We start from the raw sequence: 15076 nt of genomic DNA, 5'->3' as shown, positions 1-15076 counted from the left end.
CCCCGCCGAGCGGAGCGGGAACCCCGCCGGGCGGGACGGGGGCGCCTTTCTCCGGCGGAGGCGGCCCGGAGGGGCGGCCCTGAGGGGCGGTGCTGGGCCCGGCCCGGCCCGGCCGCCTGGCTGCGGTGGCTCTGTGCCACAGAATAAAATGAAGGATTAAAAAGATGCGTGAAATTATATTTTGGCGGTGTTTTGTTTTTTTTTTTTATACTTTACACAGTCAAACAAGAAATAGAGCCGTGCGTTTTTATAAAGCAGTCTTGCCCTACCAGAAAGCACATTATCTCTGCTCTCTCATTTTATGTATTATTTATAATACAGTGTTTCTTTGTTTTTTAAAAAAGCAAACACATAGGCACTGCTAGGTGAAACGAGGAACAAAAATGCAACTTTTGTCACCAGCTACCCATGGGTTGCACGTGGTGCATGTTACGGAGAATGCGTTAAGATGTAGGGGCTGTATTTCGGTTGCACATTTGGCATTGCCCAGGCCTGACAGCAAAATTTTTCTCAAGTTCTCATTTTGTCTTCATGTGTTTCTCAATACCTATCCATTCTGCATTTTGTGTAGAAAGTGCAATTTGCTTGACAGGTGTTACTGTAGTAGCTTTGCAATATCCTCGCTATGTTACTGAAATTTATTCACCTCCAAAATAAAAAGTTTTAAAAATATTTTCAATCCCTCCGCCATTGGCTCTAATCATCGGAGGGTAGGGGAAGACAAGACTTGTTTCTGAATCTCTGTCAACATCCGTGGGGTGTCCAGTCTGCTCTATGCCCCCCCGGTTTGAGGTGGGTCCGACAGCCAGCGCTGCCCAGTGCCCGCGCTCAGGACTCTCCTTTTTTCCCTCCGGGGCCCATCAGCCAAGGTAAAACATGAACACGTTAATGGTGATCTAACACAACAAGTATTGCACAACTAGGCCGTGACAGGAGCAGCAGGACATGGAGAAATAAAACCTTCTCTGGCCACGGAAACAAAGGAGCTGCGCACATCTGGTGTTGTCTGAAATACTTCTTCGTTTGCAGTGACTGTTCTAGCGACTTTAATTACTTACAGTTCATTTTAGTTATTACGTGTGCTGTAAATTTCCTTCAGCCACAGCAGTTCTGGGAAATTGCTTTGCAGTTTAACGGCAGTGGGTTTGTATCTGCCATGCTAATTCTAGAGTTTAAATTCAAGCAAATGACAACGCGCAAGCTGAAGTGTTCAGGCGATCCCCATGAAGGTTTTCCATTGCCTTTGCGAGGTGCCCCCTTTGCCGACACCTGAGGTTCTCTTCCATGCAGACCTGGCCGTGATCCTGTTCCTCATTGTACGCACCAGTATATCACTGAAAATGAAATGCAAATTAGGAAGGCCGTTATTAATACGAAGCTTAACATTCATACAAAACCCTTTAAAGCTTCTTGTTCTCTCATACTTCCTTGTGCATCACATTTTCAACTCGCTAACCTGCAATGCAATCTGTTGGCACACCTCCTCATCTCTTGTGGGGGCTCATATTCTGTCCACCCGTTTCTCCCTTCGTCTGGCCAGACGGTTATTTCCCTACGCTCCCTGTGCAGTTTTCCTCCCATCACCGTGACCTCCTCTCCCCCAGGACATGGGCCCCTTCTGGCTCCTTCACAGCCTGCGATAAAGCCGAACTCCGCTCCTTTTTTTTTCACCACTGCCATGCAAACGGTTGCTACGACGTTTGCAAAACACACCTCTTGCGGCGTGGGTTTTCTTGAAGCAACACGTGTGAGCGGCACAGTAAGTGTCGAGCTGAACATGCTGCTGGGAGAAGAGGAAGAGGAGAGGGAGGAAGAGGATTCACTCTGAAGCAGACTCGGGGCATGTATCTTGGGGCTTCTATTCAACATGCTTGAGGCAGCAATGCTCCCATGTCCCTGTCACACCTGAAAGTAGACTGGCAGCAGAGACGGTCTCACCCTCAGACAGAGCCGGCACACAGCTGGTGCACACACCTGGAGCCACAGCTGGAAGGTCTTCCTGGTTCCAGCAGTTGAATGTGATCACAGCACCCAAGCCAGCCCGGCACGTCAGCCTCCAAAACGTTAGGTCGTGCTTTCAGGCGGTGATGGGGCAGGAGGCTCAGCAGGTCGTCTCTGCCCCTGCCCCCTAGGGACAGCCAGGCTCAGCTGCCTTGAGTGCGCTGGCAGCCCTGAAGCCCTTTCATGGCCAAATCTCTAGGCCCGATTTACTCTGTAATAAAATATTCCTTAACACCTCCCAAATTTTGCAGTACCAGATCAAAACTGACTAGTTTGAAAGACCATTGGGTGGAACAGGTCCCAAACAGAGGGAGAATACACAGAAGTATCTCACGCTTTGTCATGTGAGGGTAGTTTTTCCATTACTGGGTAAAGTGGAATGAACCACTCTTAAAATACATACAGGTCTGATCTTTTTCATGGGCTTCAGAACTTCTAAATGTGGATTTCATGAAAATGCTATTCATATACTATTAATATAAAACCAAGACAACGGATGGATAAAACCAAGACAAAGACTGAGGAAGGGGAACTCATAACTGTGCCTTTCTATTAGAAGATTGTTCTCATTTCCCTGTGATTTTCTTAAGCTTTAGCAGATTGGGCTGAAATTTTCTATGCTAGGTGTCTGACTGAGATTTTTAGGTAGCAGCCAAAACGGTTTTTCACTGTTCCTGAGGTAGACAAAATACATTGCTTTGTCAGTGTTAAAATATGCTTAGATGAGATGAAATTTGTACCCTCCTTTCATTTGCTCTCAAATCTGTAATTGAATTACATTCATAAATTATGTTTTGAAAGGACATTAAAGTGGCAATGGCAGGCAGGAAAGTTAGGAAGTAGGCAAATGAAAATTGTCCTACTTTGATTTTGTTCCTTTCGTATATATGCACCATAGTGTAGTCTTGGATTACATAGGCTATTTTTTCAGGAGAAGGGAAGAATTCAAGTTGAATAGCAGATCGCTTTATTTCCAGAAAAGTAATAGCAAACTGTCTGAGTCCTGTGGCTACCTCCCACAACATCTGTATGACTGACAGCAAAAAGATACTTCAGTAGAGCTTGAGGATGGAGGACAAGGAGATCTCCAGGAGATGCTCACCCATGGGAGGCGATACCAACTCCTCTGAGGTCCAAGCAGTCTGCGGTGGGATGTGGCCGGCTCTCAGGAAGCAATATGATCCATGAGTATCCCACACAGGCCACTCTCTGTAGCACCTGCTGCCTCATTTCATCCTTGGATGAGTGTTTGGACTGCAAGTAGACATTCTCCCTACAAACATCTAACCCGGTGAGAAATACTAGCTCACCCTCCTCCCAAACTTACTGCTTCCACGGCTTTGCTAGCAGAGCCGCTGTAGTAAGCACTTGCCAACTCATTGAGGGGAGTAGCTCAAATACTGGGTTTTGGTATCTAGGCATTTCACTAAGAGAACAAGTGAGCATTCACATGCCTTGATCAGCCAATAGATCTGAGGGTCAGCAGCCTTCAAGCTGGATGTAGCAATGAGCAGCAAGTGTGGGTACCTCTTCCACCAGCACAGCTGGAGCCTAGGGAGAACATCTGTCCAAAGAAATTACATCGACTGTTCCTGTTCACTTGGATAGTTTTGTCTGGTGCGAATCAGGGAGCGTTCACATGAGCTGTCAGCAAAACTATGAGGATAATTAGCTGCAGAGCAGCACAGCTGGATGTGAGAACTTCAGCATAAGGCACCATGAAACGTTTTTGAACATGCAATGATATGGTAAGTGGTTAGCACTCTAAAGAGAGGGATCCTGGCTAATGATGGATCCCCAAAATGTGTGCAGCTTTAGCTATTTTGGCCTTACTCTCCCTGACGTTTTTCATTGATGAGACGGGGTTCTATATTCCAGTTTACAGAACTTCTAAAAGATCCTGCTGATGCGTTTGTGTCGGTATTCAAATAAGTACCACGGGAAGGCCAAAGAGGAAGTTGGCCATTTACTGCAGAATTTTCCTGGTAAAGGGCAATGTTCCCCAGTCTCAATGTCCTGCCTGCCTGCCTGCCTGCCTGATTTTGCTCAGTGCTGGAGAACCTCTGCTGTAATAATCCAGCGGACAGAAAAAAATTCTAGCCTTTCAGTGAGAAAAGATGAGGAATGCAACACAAGCCTCGCCTACTCAGCCCTGCGGCTTCAGGGTACCCTGTGCTATTTCTGCTGTTCTTCTTCATGGTCTTTTTTTCACGGGAAGGAACAGGTCCTCCGCAACTCTGAATGTCAAACCAACGCTGCCCTGCTTCAAGCTGTAGGTTGTTTTTTTTTCACTGGCAGCCAAATAAAACCTCTTGTAAGCATCTAAATTTCAGGGTAGATAGACAATATACTCCAGTATATTCAGCACCAAGGCTGTATTTTCTGGACATATATTCATCTGAAGACTGGCAAAGAAAAACAAAACTGCTCCATTACGTTGTAGTAAATTTACCTTCAGGAGAAAAAAAAAAAAGGCATCAAAATGTGGCTGCTGACATTCCCTACGACTTGCAAGAAAGGATAAACATGGATTCCTTTAGAGGGTTTGAGGGCAAGATCCGTGAAAAAGGATGGCTGCTCTGTATTTCAGCTGTCTCATTTCTGAGTGTCCTGCCACCGAGCAAACACACATCACCGAGTCTGACCTCTCTAGTCCCCTCCAGTGAGATTGTTTTCAAGCCAAATGATGAGTCTGAAGATTCTCTCATACTTCGTGAGTGAGTTCCCAATCATATTGAGTTCTCAAAGGATTCAGGTCTGGAGAGTTCACTGGTGACCAAGAGGACATATGTACTATGTAAAATGAAAGTTAACATGAACAATGTTATTCTACAATAATTTATATTTAGTTTTCTGCAGCAGACTCTTGAAAGACTATAGCACAGCATAGCTGAAAGGTACGGTATACTTCCATGATGCAAATGGAAAAGCTTCCAACTCATAATCTTACTGCTACCAATGAAAAATGTTAATTTTGATGACAGAACTGAAGAAGGAAAGTAGAAGACAGGAAGCTCCAGTTCCCCACCTTCTTCCCAAGCGGAACTGAAGTCCCTCTTTCCTCTGTGTCTATGTAAAAGCTTAACACCCGTGAAACAATCACAGTTTTCTCGGCTTGTGACCTGTGGCGTCAGGGTTTCCGTTTGGAAAAAATGACCCATCTTACTGCATTATGGGGCTATTTTTAGGGACATTCGGCGAGTATGACACATACGAAAAATAAATCCTCAATCATGAAAATAAGAGGAAACAAGCTTTATTTTTATTATTTGAAATTTTTGTGCGTGGTAAAGGTACACATTTGACTCTGGTTTTCCTACATTTCCAAGACAGAGTAATTATTTTTTTTAATTGTTGGCTAAAGCATCAAGAATATTGTGGCACACAGGAAGCTAAAACTACACACACACACACACACACACACACACACACACAAACACTTTGATGCACATCTTTCATCCTTGACCTTAAGGAGACGAAGTTTGTATTTAGCCTCACAGGGATTTAAAAAAAAAACAACCCACAAAACAAAACAAAAACAACAACAAAAAAAAGCAAGTTAGAAGAATATTTCCTTATGACTGTCAAGAGAGTGCAAGGCTTACATGTACACAAAATATACGAGACTGACTTACAAAGATGGAATGTACAAAAACTTGTTTAAAAAAATCAAGACAGACTCACTCCTAGAACTGGAAAGCTGCAGCGTATCAACTGGTAGAGATTTCTAACAGGGGGTACTGCCATACACTATGCAGCTTAGGGAACATTCCCGTGTCATAAAGCCAAAGCAAAAGTGTCAGGGTTAAGGCCGTGTTGCTCACAAACATCAACTGCAGTGCTGTACATTCACTGGAAATAACACAACCCGGTAGGAATCTTCCTACTCCGTATCACAAATACCTTTTGTGGACTCTCCACAAACAGGCCAAAATAATCACTGCTCATAATTCTTGAAGAAATTTTTCAATGTACATCATGATTTTATAACTAGCTGTCACCCACAACCAAAAGTCACTTCTTTATAGCAAACAACATATTGGGCACTTGTAGTTCTCATTATGGCAACACTACATCCTTAGTTGTAAAAAATATTGACATAAAATCGAAAGCCCTGTTTTACAGAACAGAAGAGCATTTACTAAAAATAACTTTCCAGCTACTTCAGGCAAATGCTTGCCTAAACCATTTCCCTTTTCAGCTACATTGCTGCTGGTTTAGCCTACGTAAAAATCCCCTACTATTTATATTGGATTTATCTGAACAGATCCTTTTATTCTATTCACAAAGCAATGAACATACAGTTGGCTAGTTTGTCCTAAAATGCTCCAAATTACACAAGATCTGATAACCTTTTGAGATTACTTTTGAGTTGGAGATGAGTTAAATGAAGCACATACTTTCACCATTCATGCTGTGCTGCTAGTCAATTAGCATTCCGTGGAAGTCGAGGGAACATTTGGTTATACCTGAAATCTGGCAGCAGAATGCCTATAAAGCCTTTAATAAATGCTAACAACTCAGCAAATCAAGTAGTGCAATTTTGATGTTCACTTAATTGGATGAGAAAAAAGTCTGCCGTTTTTTTAGAACAGAATTTCTGCTTCGGTTGCTCTTCGTAAGGTTTGTAAGCCAAGTGTTTTAGCTAAGTTGGCTTCAGAAGCACACCATAAAAGCAATATGTTTCTCAGTTACCCGGTGCCAGGCAGGTAAGGTCAGACCTTGGAAGGCAATGCCCTATGCCACTGAATTTGAAATTGTAGTTGGCAGCATTTGCAATCAGAAGGAATTCCAAATTAGTGATATTTTTCAGGTGCAGTAAGTGTTGTTCTGGTGATAATGTCTGAAAACCCAAAAGACTATTCAATCTTACGAAACAATCCACATCATCCTTAATAGCTGTTAGCTGGGTTGTAAGGGGGTTGTGCTCAGATTTCTAGATTTCATCAGGATGTGCTGGGCTGACACAGGTTCTGTAATATCCTGGTAAACAATGCTGAGTCAAAGGGACAGAAAATCTTTTGGAGAAAAGCGTATACATGGAACAGTACAGTCTGAAGTATACGTTTTGATATATAGGTTAAGGTCTGATTTCTGTGCTTCTCAGAGTTTCTGGCAACTGAGGATTTGGCAGTGGAAACCATGCAAGTTCAGTAAAATCTGGTTATAAAAATCCAAATTTGGAGCTAGATTTGATTAATATTATCCATAACTGACAGCAACAACACGTTTCTCATTTTCTTTTTAAGTTTTCGCCTCAAAGAGCCTGTGCAACCTCTTCTCTTTGTTAATAAATACAGTTAAAATGCTACGTAGCTTTTCTTCCTTGATAAATTTGCCATTTAAGGGCGTTCCAATGTCAGAAATTCTTTGTTTGCCAGAAGGTTGCTTTTAAGGACACTTAGAAATTACTTGATCATCAGAAAATTTGATCTACAACTTTATTAAATTTTGATAGGACAGTTTATTGTGTAATGACCAAGATAACATCTTCAGAATTTTAGGACAAACTCAGTTCAAGCAGAGCATATTTTTTTCTCTTGGTAATAACAAACTTGAGTTTTAATGTTCCTGAAATGTTACCACCAGTTTCTTAGCTGCATTATATAGCCCAAACCTTAAGCCTTGTATTTATTCCACTGAAATAAGGAAACTTATCTTTGCACGAGAATTTGTGAATTTGCTCTATGTGCAAAAAAAAATAAACAAGGGAAAAAAGAAGAAAGATCTTTATGAAACAGTAATTAAAAAACAGGCAAACTCCACATTTAAGAACCTTGGGGTCTGCATTTTTACAAGTCAAATGCATCTTTACAAAAAAACCATTTGTTTTTCTCAAGTCCATCGAAACAACTTTAACCTTTTAGAAATAAGACAAATACTTATAACAAGTAATTTAACAAAGATTTCCTTCCATTTTGCAAACATGCTTAAAATACTCCCTTGTTCCTGACCCAATGCCCTTTTGTTTCAAGGCCCTAAAAATGAGAAAGGAAAGACAGCACTTCCCAGGCTATCGTAGGCATTGGCAGCAAGCTCACCAGCTCCTCGAACAAGGTTGAAGAGTGAGCACCACTCTCTCTATATTAGGCTACGGTAGCAATTCATCCTTTGACCACTGGATTTATAGTAAGAATAAAGCCAGTGCTACTTTAGAAAGGACAAGTTCACGCTTAAAAAATCCCAACATTAAAAACAGAACCAAGTCATATGATTGTAAGCATTTCCAATTAAATTAATACTTCAACAAAGAACACAGTAGAGAGATCCGGCAGGAAAAAGGAGGGACATTTTTCAGAGTACTGCCATTGTCAAATGGCACATATACGTTCCAGTTTGCTGCAATAACCTACATTTACGTTTATTTATTTGTGTGTCAACCAGTCATACATACATACATACATACAAACAAACAAATCGGAACAAATCTCACAGTCCTTATTTTGTCCTCTAACAAAATTCCCTTTGATGAAGGACTTCAGGAATTGGTTCAAATTCATTCTTATTTGTTATGTATTTTTCTCATGTAAAAACAAATAGCTTTGGTAACCCTTGGCTTTCCTATACAACCTCTGTTTACCACAGTTCCTTTGGTTGTATAACGTAGGTCCTCCATAGGGGTACCTCTCTGGCTTTCTGTCCTGTGTGACGCGCATTCTATTTTATTGGTTAATACAATGAGTTGCCTTAAGGAAACATGGCAATGAACATACACAAAAGAGTGGCACACATGAGGTTAATTGAGTTGACATTGTAATAACCCTGATCCTAATGAACTAGTTTGGTGTCAAAAGGTCTGTCGGTATACAGAAATTCAGCTCTCACTAATGTATCATTACAATTAAGTTTTTCCAGAGCTTTAGAAATGTCAGGTCTCTGCAAAGTCCTTCCAGCACATTGAGCAAGAGGAAGAGTGAAAAACGAGCACATGAAACAATCCTTCATTAATCCCACATGAGTAGGGAATTTGCATTGATTCTCATAGTGCTAAACGTTGAGCTGTGTTAGGTCTGACGGTTAGAGCTAGACGGATTTTGTGAGACTTAACCTTATACTAAAAGGACCTACTTGTTATAGATAGTAAGACTGAAGAATGTTAAAAGTGTAATACCTACCATGATAATGAGATCTAGAAGATTCCCAGGATCACCTCTGGGTTAAATAATGCATAACAAAGATACTTCTTCAAATCTGGAAGCTCTGAGCAGGAGCTACCCTTTCGCAGTCTTCAAAAGCTTTGGGGACTTTTCCCAAATTTTTCTTAGTTTTGCCTAATTAGTTAATTCCAGTTCCATAAGTTGCAGTTTGCGTTATGAATTCAGTTAAAGTATTAACTCTTACAACAAAAAGTTCAGTGAGAAACCTAAGAGGTGCAAGTTCTATGTAAACAAGGTAAGTTTGGAAATTAACAGAAGTCCATAAGAGACTCCTTCATTATTAAAAATGAACTCAAAGTAGGAGATATCCTGCATTGGATCTCTCGGACCAGTCTTTTCTTAAGGGTGGATGATTATCCAGCTCCAGAGTTCATTGCTACTGTAAGTATCGATAGACCTTGAAGCAGTGATTTCCAGAGTCTGCAACTACAACGTGGCCATCTGAAGTAAGGGCCAGACCTTGGGGACCGTAAAGTGGGTCAGCAGAGGTGTTAATGTAGGATAAAAATGATCCGCTTCCATCAAAAACCTTTGAGGGCAAGAAAGCACAGAACAAATGTTATCAATAAAAAAGAAAAACAGCGGACACAAGTTTGCTCTCAATGATACCATTATACTTGTCATTCCTGAAACGGCTGACATACACTAGAATAAACAAGGGCAGAACCTGATCTGTTATTCTCATAATATACCAGTTTATATACAAATGGATTTTCTTATTAAAAAGAACTAATTAAAGTTTCCAGGATCTTCAGCAAGAATTAAACATGCAATGAAATAATAATAAAAAGAGCACATCATCTATTCCTTGTTCTAAAAATAGCCAACTACAGTAAATCAAACTCAATCAGGAACTCCACCAACCCCTTGTTTTTCCTAACAAATATTACTGTTGTGGCTAGTATGACTCTTACATTCCCACACAGAGAAAACCGGGAATTTGTTTACTCTGTTGACAGCGCTTCCTGAGAACAGCTCATAAGCAGCTCCCTCATTTTTATATTCAGTGCAAATAATACATACACTTAGTTAGTTATTAGATTTTTTTTTTTTTTGGCAAGCAAGAGGACTTTGTGATTAGCACTTGCAAAATAAAAAGAGCGCAACTCATAACTTAAAAGCAGAATACTTTCTCAACATGTAAAAAAGATGATAAAAATCTGCTGCATTTGCCTCAGGGTCTGTACAGATCATTTGCTTTTTCATATTTTCCACCTTGTTTCCAATCTTCTGTTATGGTGATTACAAATTACTATCATCTCAGCAATGCTTGCAAGTCTCCTAAATCGTCAAATAGCTTTTGGGGAACTACTTGGAGACAAAAGCCTTGGTCACAGTAACCATCAGAATTGCTCACAGTCACACTGGAAAGTCCATGATCTGACACCACCAGTTCTAAAAGGGGACAGACCGCCAACGAGGCACATAAAAGGCCGCGTTAGAAACCACATTACTTCTAATGCTATCCTGTTTCTGCGGAAGTCTGAAGACTTCAGTGGCCAGAGTTATCAACCCATTAGTTTTCCTAACCAAGCACCTTTGAAATACTGAAATTTCTACCTGTATTCGGCTGTTTCCCCAATCTGCTACAATAATATTTCCATTGGAATCTACAGCTACTCCAGTTGGTGCATTAAATTGTCCATTTCCTTCTCCATTTGATCCAAACTTCAGTATGAATTCTCCCTCCTGGTTAAATACCTGTATGGGTTAAAACAAAAACCTGAATATGGCATCGTCTCAAATATTAGTAATCTACTACTACCAGTCCACCTGTTAACAAAAGCTGGTGCAAAGTATTTTAGCCACCTTTGTGCTCCTCAGCTGCCCCCCTCCGCCCAAAGATGGGAGAGAAGGACACAGGTGGAGGGCGCCAGGACCCCTTCTGCCACTTTTGCATCCTGAATTAAGAGGAGCTGAGTGCAGATATGGCACTGGGAGTCAGTCCTACAGAAGCACAACTGAGCGGATGCACTCTTCTCTGACTTTCATAATCTATGGAATCATGGCATGCTGCTCCCCGTATAGACAGTTCAGCAACTGAATTCTCTGGGATGGTAACAGGTTTAGACAGCAGAAAGATGGAAACGATCAATGACTATTCTGTCAGTGACCTGGATGCACCAATGGGACCAAGTGAGATACAGGATGTGTCACTTACGTCATTCCATAGCCATCTCTATTTATTTGGGTCCATCTTGGACCCAGGCCCAGCTGTGCCACAAGGTCCAACAGCATTCTTAGAGACCAGCTGTGGCTCGCACAGGAAAATGCAAAGACCTGACAAGTGTCAAGGGCACGCTCAAGTGCTAAGAAGGCGGAAGATGTGAGGAAATCATCCTATTCTTGAACACCCACGGTGAACAGAGAAAAAGCATCGGGGGAAGGAAATTAATGAAGTACTGGGTCGGTGCTTCAGATGATAAAAGTAAGTAGAAAAAAGTTAACTAATTAGAAACAAAACCAGGCAAAGATGTATTGCTCTCTCCCTGGGTTAAAATGGACATGGTGAGTGACCGAATGAGAGAGAAGCCTACACTGAGTACGATTTGCCATAGAAGATGCCTGAAGGAAGGAACGTGCTTGAAGGATAATGGGGGAGAGAGGATAATGTTGCTGAGTGAGGATGTTTAATTCAAAGAATGGTGGCAGGAAGAGGCTTTGGGACCCACAGAGTGAAATTTATTTATTCATTTATAAATGTATTTGTTATTTAAAACAAAAATTTACTCTCTGCTCTTTCCCCACCATCTAACAAAAGATAACAGCATCACCCAGATTATAACTTACTCTCCAAAGTGTCAACAATTATCTGTACCAATTTAGAGAACACTACAAAAATAAGAATCTTTTGCAGTTAGTACCAAATTATAACAAGTAACATTTTTATCCCATTGAGTCACACCAGAGACAGACAGGAACGCTCTGTTCTCATTAGGAATGCAATAATTATAAATTCACTAAGATGCCACACTTCTTACATCTCTTCATTTGCTTTTTTTTCATTTTCGTTTGCCCTTCTTGTTATCTCTCCAGGCGTTCTTGTTACCATGGCAAGCCCTGCTGGTGGAGGGGTAATTTATGAAGTCATAGGCCTCCTGCTGCTAGACCACGGAAACAATCTGCTTTAGGGCTCCTGCAGCAGTCTTGGGTTCTTTGTTGTAATCCAAACCACATGGGTTGCTACTTCCTCTCTAATTCCAAAAGCGTACAAGGGCAAGGTTGCTATTCAAAAGCTAGATGATTCGGCACCGCTCGGGACACAAGGGTGTCAATGCTCAGACAGTGATTTCCTATTTCAGGTGAATATATAAGACTTATCATTTCAGTTATGAACTGAGGGTTCACCCTTGTGTTCAATCAGACCAGGCAGCCATTAGGTGAAATCCCAGGGATTTCACCGGTGCGTGGGACTGGTGCACGTGGCCCGAGAACCCAGGTAGAACTGCGTCCTGCTGCCCGTGTACTCCTCCTGCTGCTGCTGCATGTTAAGGGAGGGAAAAAGAGCGCAGAAAGTGACCAAAAGGGAATGTCATGGCCTGAAAACAAACACACACAGGTGAGTAATTTCTGAAATGGCCTGTTGCTCCTTCAGATATGTTTGCCACCTCATGACATCTCAACATGTATACTTGGTTTGGTTTATAACTGCGACAAATGAATATACCACCTTATCTTACCATGAGTGTTTAACAGGCCATGAGTCAGGACTTCCCCTGGGTTTAAGGACTAGTGGCCAGTTCTGACCAGTGCAGGAGGTACTGGACGAAATCCAGTAGTCTGTGTTATACAGTTGTTAAAAGTAGTGGGTTGCAAATGGATTCAGTAATCTTAAAGCTTATAGGTATAGAATTAGAGATTGTCAGGTATCTTTACTTTGTTATAATTTTATTCGACTAGAAATGTGGGTAGCTTTTACTGGGAAATTCAAAAGCAGTTACCAGACTTACTTAAAATAGGAAGAACATAGGGTGAATAACAGGTTTGGCAGAGAGGTAATAAACCCAACTAAGTTGATATTATTTATCTCAGGTACAACTTATGTTTAAGCAATTGAATTAGAGAACATTATAGTGGCACCAAAGGCAATGGATTATATCTCCATTAAGCAATGCACTGCATCTAAAGGTCTCTGTGCAGTCCTTATATCAGACCTCATACATATAGAGTATGATCTCTTTGTTTTTAACAATACTTTATTTTTCCCAAGAAAGTACCACGATAAAATAAAAAGCATTCCAAGTTGCCATTAATGACAGTACCTTGACAGAATGGTTATGAAAATCTGTAATGATAATTTCATTGTTGCTGTTTACAGCTGCAAAATGAGGACCTGCAATGCAGAGGAAGAAAAAAAATAAAAATAATACCACCACTAAAACAAAAAGGTTGCTTAAATAAAAAAAAATAATATTCAGCCTGCCAGAATATTACACTTGGCCTCTGCGCAATAATAGGGAAATTGGGAATATCAATTTCAAATTAAGCATAATTTCATTTCATGTTTTGAAAAGCTCAAAATGCCTTTCTGTAGTCATAAATAATTTATTTTTCAACCAGTTGTCAGCTAGTGTTATCAGTAAGTATTGTTCATTCCTTCCCTTCTCCTGTACAAATGACTCTGTAGATATTTATGTGCTTATTAACATGACAAAACATGTAGTGCTTAGGCATAAAGTTTGAGAACTGAAAATAGTTCTCAAAAATGTTCATGTAAAGTCTCAACTGAAATCTTCTATGCTTTCTGTGCTCACTTCTTACAACCATTTGAGCAAACAGGTTTTAGGATAAATATGAAAATCACCTAGCAGAACACTGCCAGGGAAAAAAAGTGCATTTTTGCTTTACTTTGTGAATGAACTGTGTGCACAAACTGGAATAAAAAACCCAAACAGTATCTTGAAAACAGGCGAGTACCTGAATCAAAATACTTTGTGCTATTTTGAGTTACTAAACCGATCGGAACTCTGTTTCAATTCTTCACAGTATATCAGTGTAAACTATAAAAAAGGTGAAAACCTTTACACTGAAAAAATTCAAGTAATGACAATTCACCTGTTTTATGTAGCCTACCATCAAGAAAAGGTGATACATCTCTCAAATGCACTGTTACAGAGTATTTGCACACTTATTTCCAGGAGGTATTCTTACAAATTTTAAAAGGAAAGAAACTAGATGTACCCAGAAAATTTTGATGACACTTAGCGGTGATAGAGCCATAAATTTTACATATATGGCACTTGTGCCATAAGACATTGCAAGAGATCTCAAGTAAGATAAAAACAGTTATACCATGTATGCTATTTCTCTCTTGTGCTGTGAATCAGTCAGAACATCAAACCAATCAATAACTACTTATTCAGAGTGAGCCAACACCTGCAAAATCACCTGCATATGTAATTTGGCATCTTCATTTCAAATTTTGAAAAAACAGCTATTCACTCAAAATATAACTGTTTTTTTTTTAAACTTAATTGCATGTTCTAATTGAAAGACACCATGTGCAAGCGGCCAGTTGAATATAAGTGGCAATTTCCCCAAACTGGTGTTTTCCGTTTGCATAAATGTGTCTTCCTGATCTCCATCTTAACACTATCCCGTTACATTCATTTTCTAATTGGAAGATACCACTTAGGGCATTGGCTAATGTGTATGTGATGACTGGAAAACACAAAGCACGGTGTTTGACTTGATTATCATGAACAGCTGAGTGTGGGCATTACAAAGCATTTATAAAATGCTAGTTAAGATCAGCCTTTCCTGGGTCACTGATCCGAAATGCTTCCAGGCACAGAGAGGGAGATAAAACAATCTGGTTACAGCTACATTTGCAGAACAGATGTTGCCATCTTCCTGACCAATTAAACAAATAGTGAAGTGAATAGTAGCTCTATGGTTAGTAGAACCTTCCCCCCCCC

At 40.6% G+C, this 15076-nt stretch overlaps 1 protein-coding gene across 2 annotated transcripts in view; it reads right to left on the bottom strand.

Annotated features, from left to right (window-relative positions):
• Nucleotides 1-8997: 8997 nt before the first annotated feature.
• TRIM2 (tripartite motif containing 2) overlaps nucleotides 8998-15076 on the bottom strand; it is a 43002-nt gene continuing 36923 nt past the window's right edge. For both annotated transcript variants that reach the window (XM_009893689.1, XM_009893690.1), the window contains exons 10-12: nucleotides 13421-13491; nucleotides 10719-10859; nucleotides 8998-9687 (exon numbers count right to left, since the gene is read on the bottom strand). In XM_009893689.1, coding sequence (XP_009891991.1) covers nucleotides 9535-9687; nucleotides 10719-10859; nucleotides 13421-13491 — 365 coding nt within the window. In that variant the 3' untranslated portion in view covers nucleotides 8998-9534. The remainder of the gene's footprint in view (nucleotides 9688-10718; nucleotides 10860-13420; nucleotides 13492-15076) is intronic.

Source organism: Charadrius vociferus, unplaced genomic scaffold (genome assembly GCF_000708025.1).
Source record: "Charadrius vociferus isolate BGI_N301 unplaced genomic scaffold, ASM70802v2 scaffold59, whole genome shotgun sequence".
Lineage (NCBI taxonomy): Eukaryota > Metazoa > Chordata > Aves > Charadriiformes > Charadriidae > Charadrius > Charadrius vociferus.
The sequence above is the reverse complement of the archived record's forward strand: the minus strand, read 5'-3'. Positions and strand labels throughout refer to the sequence as shown.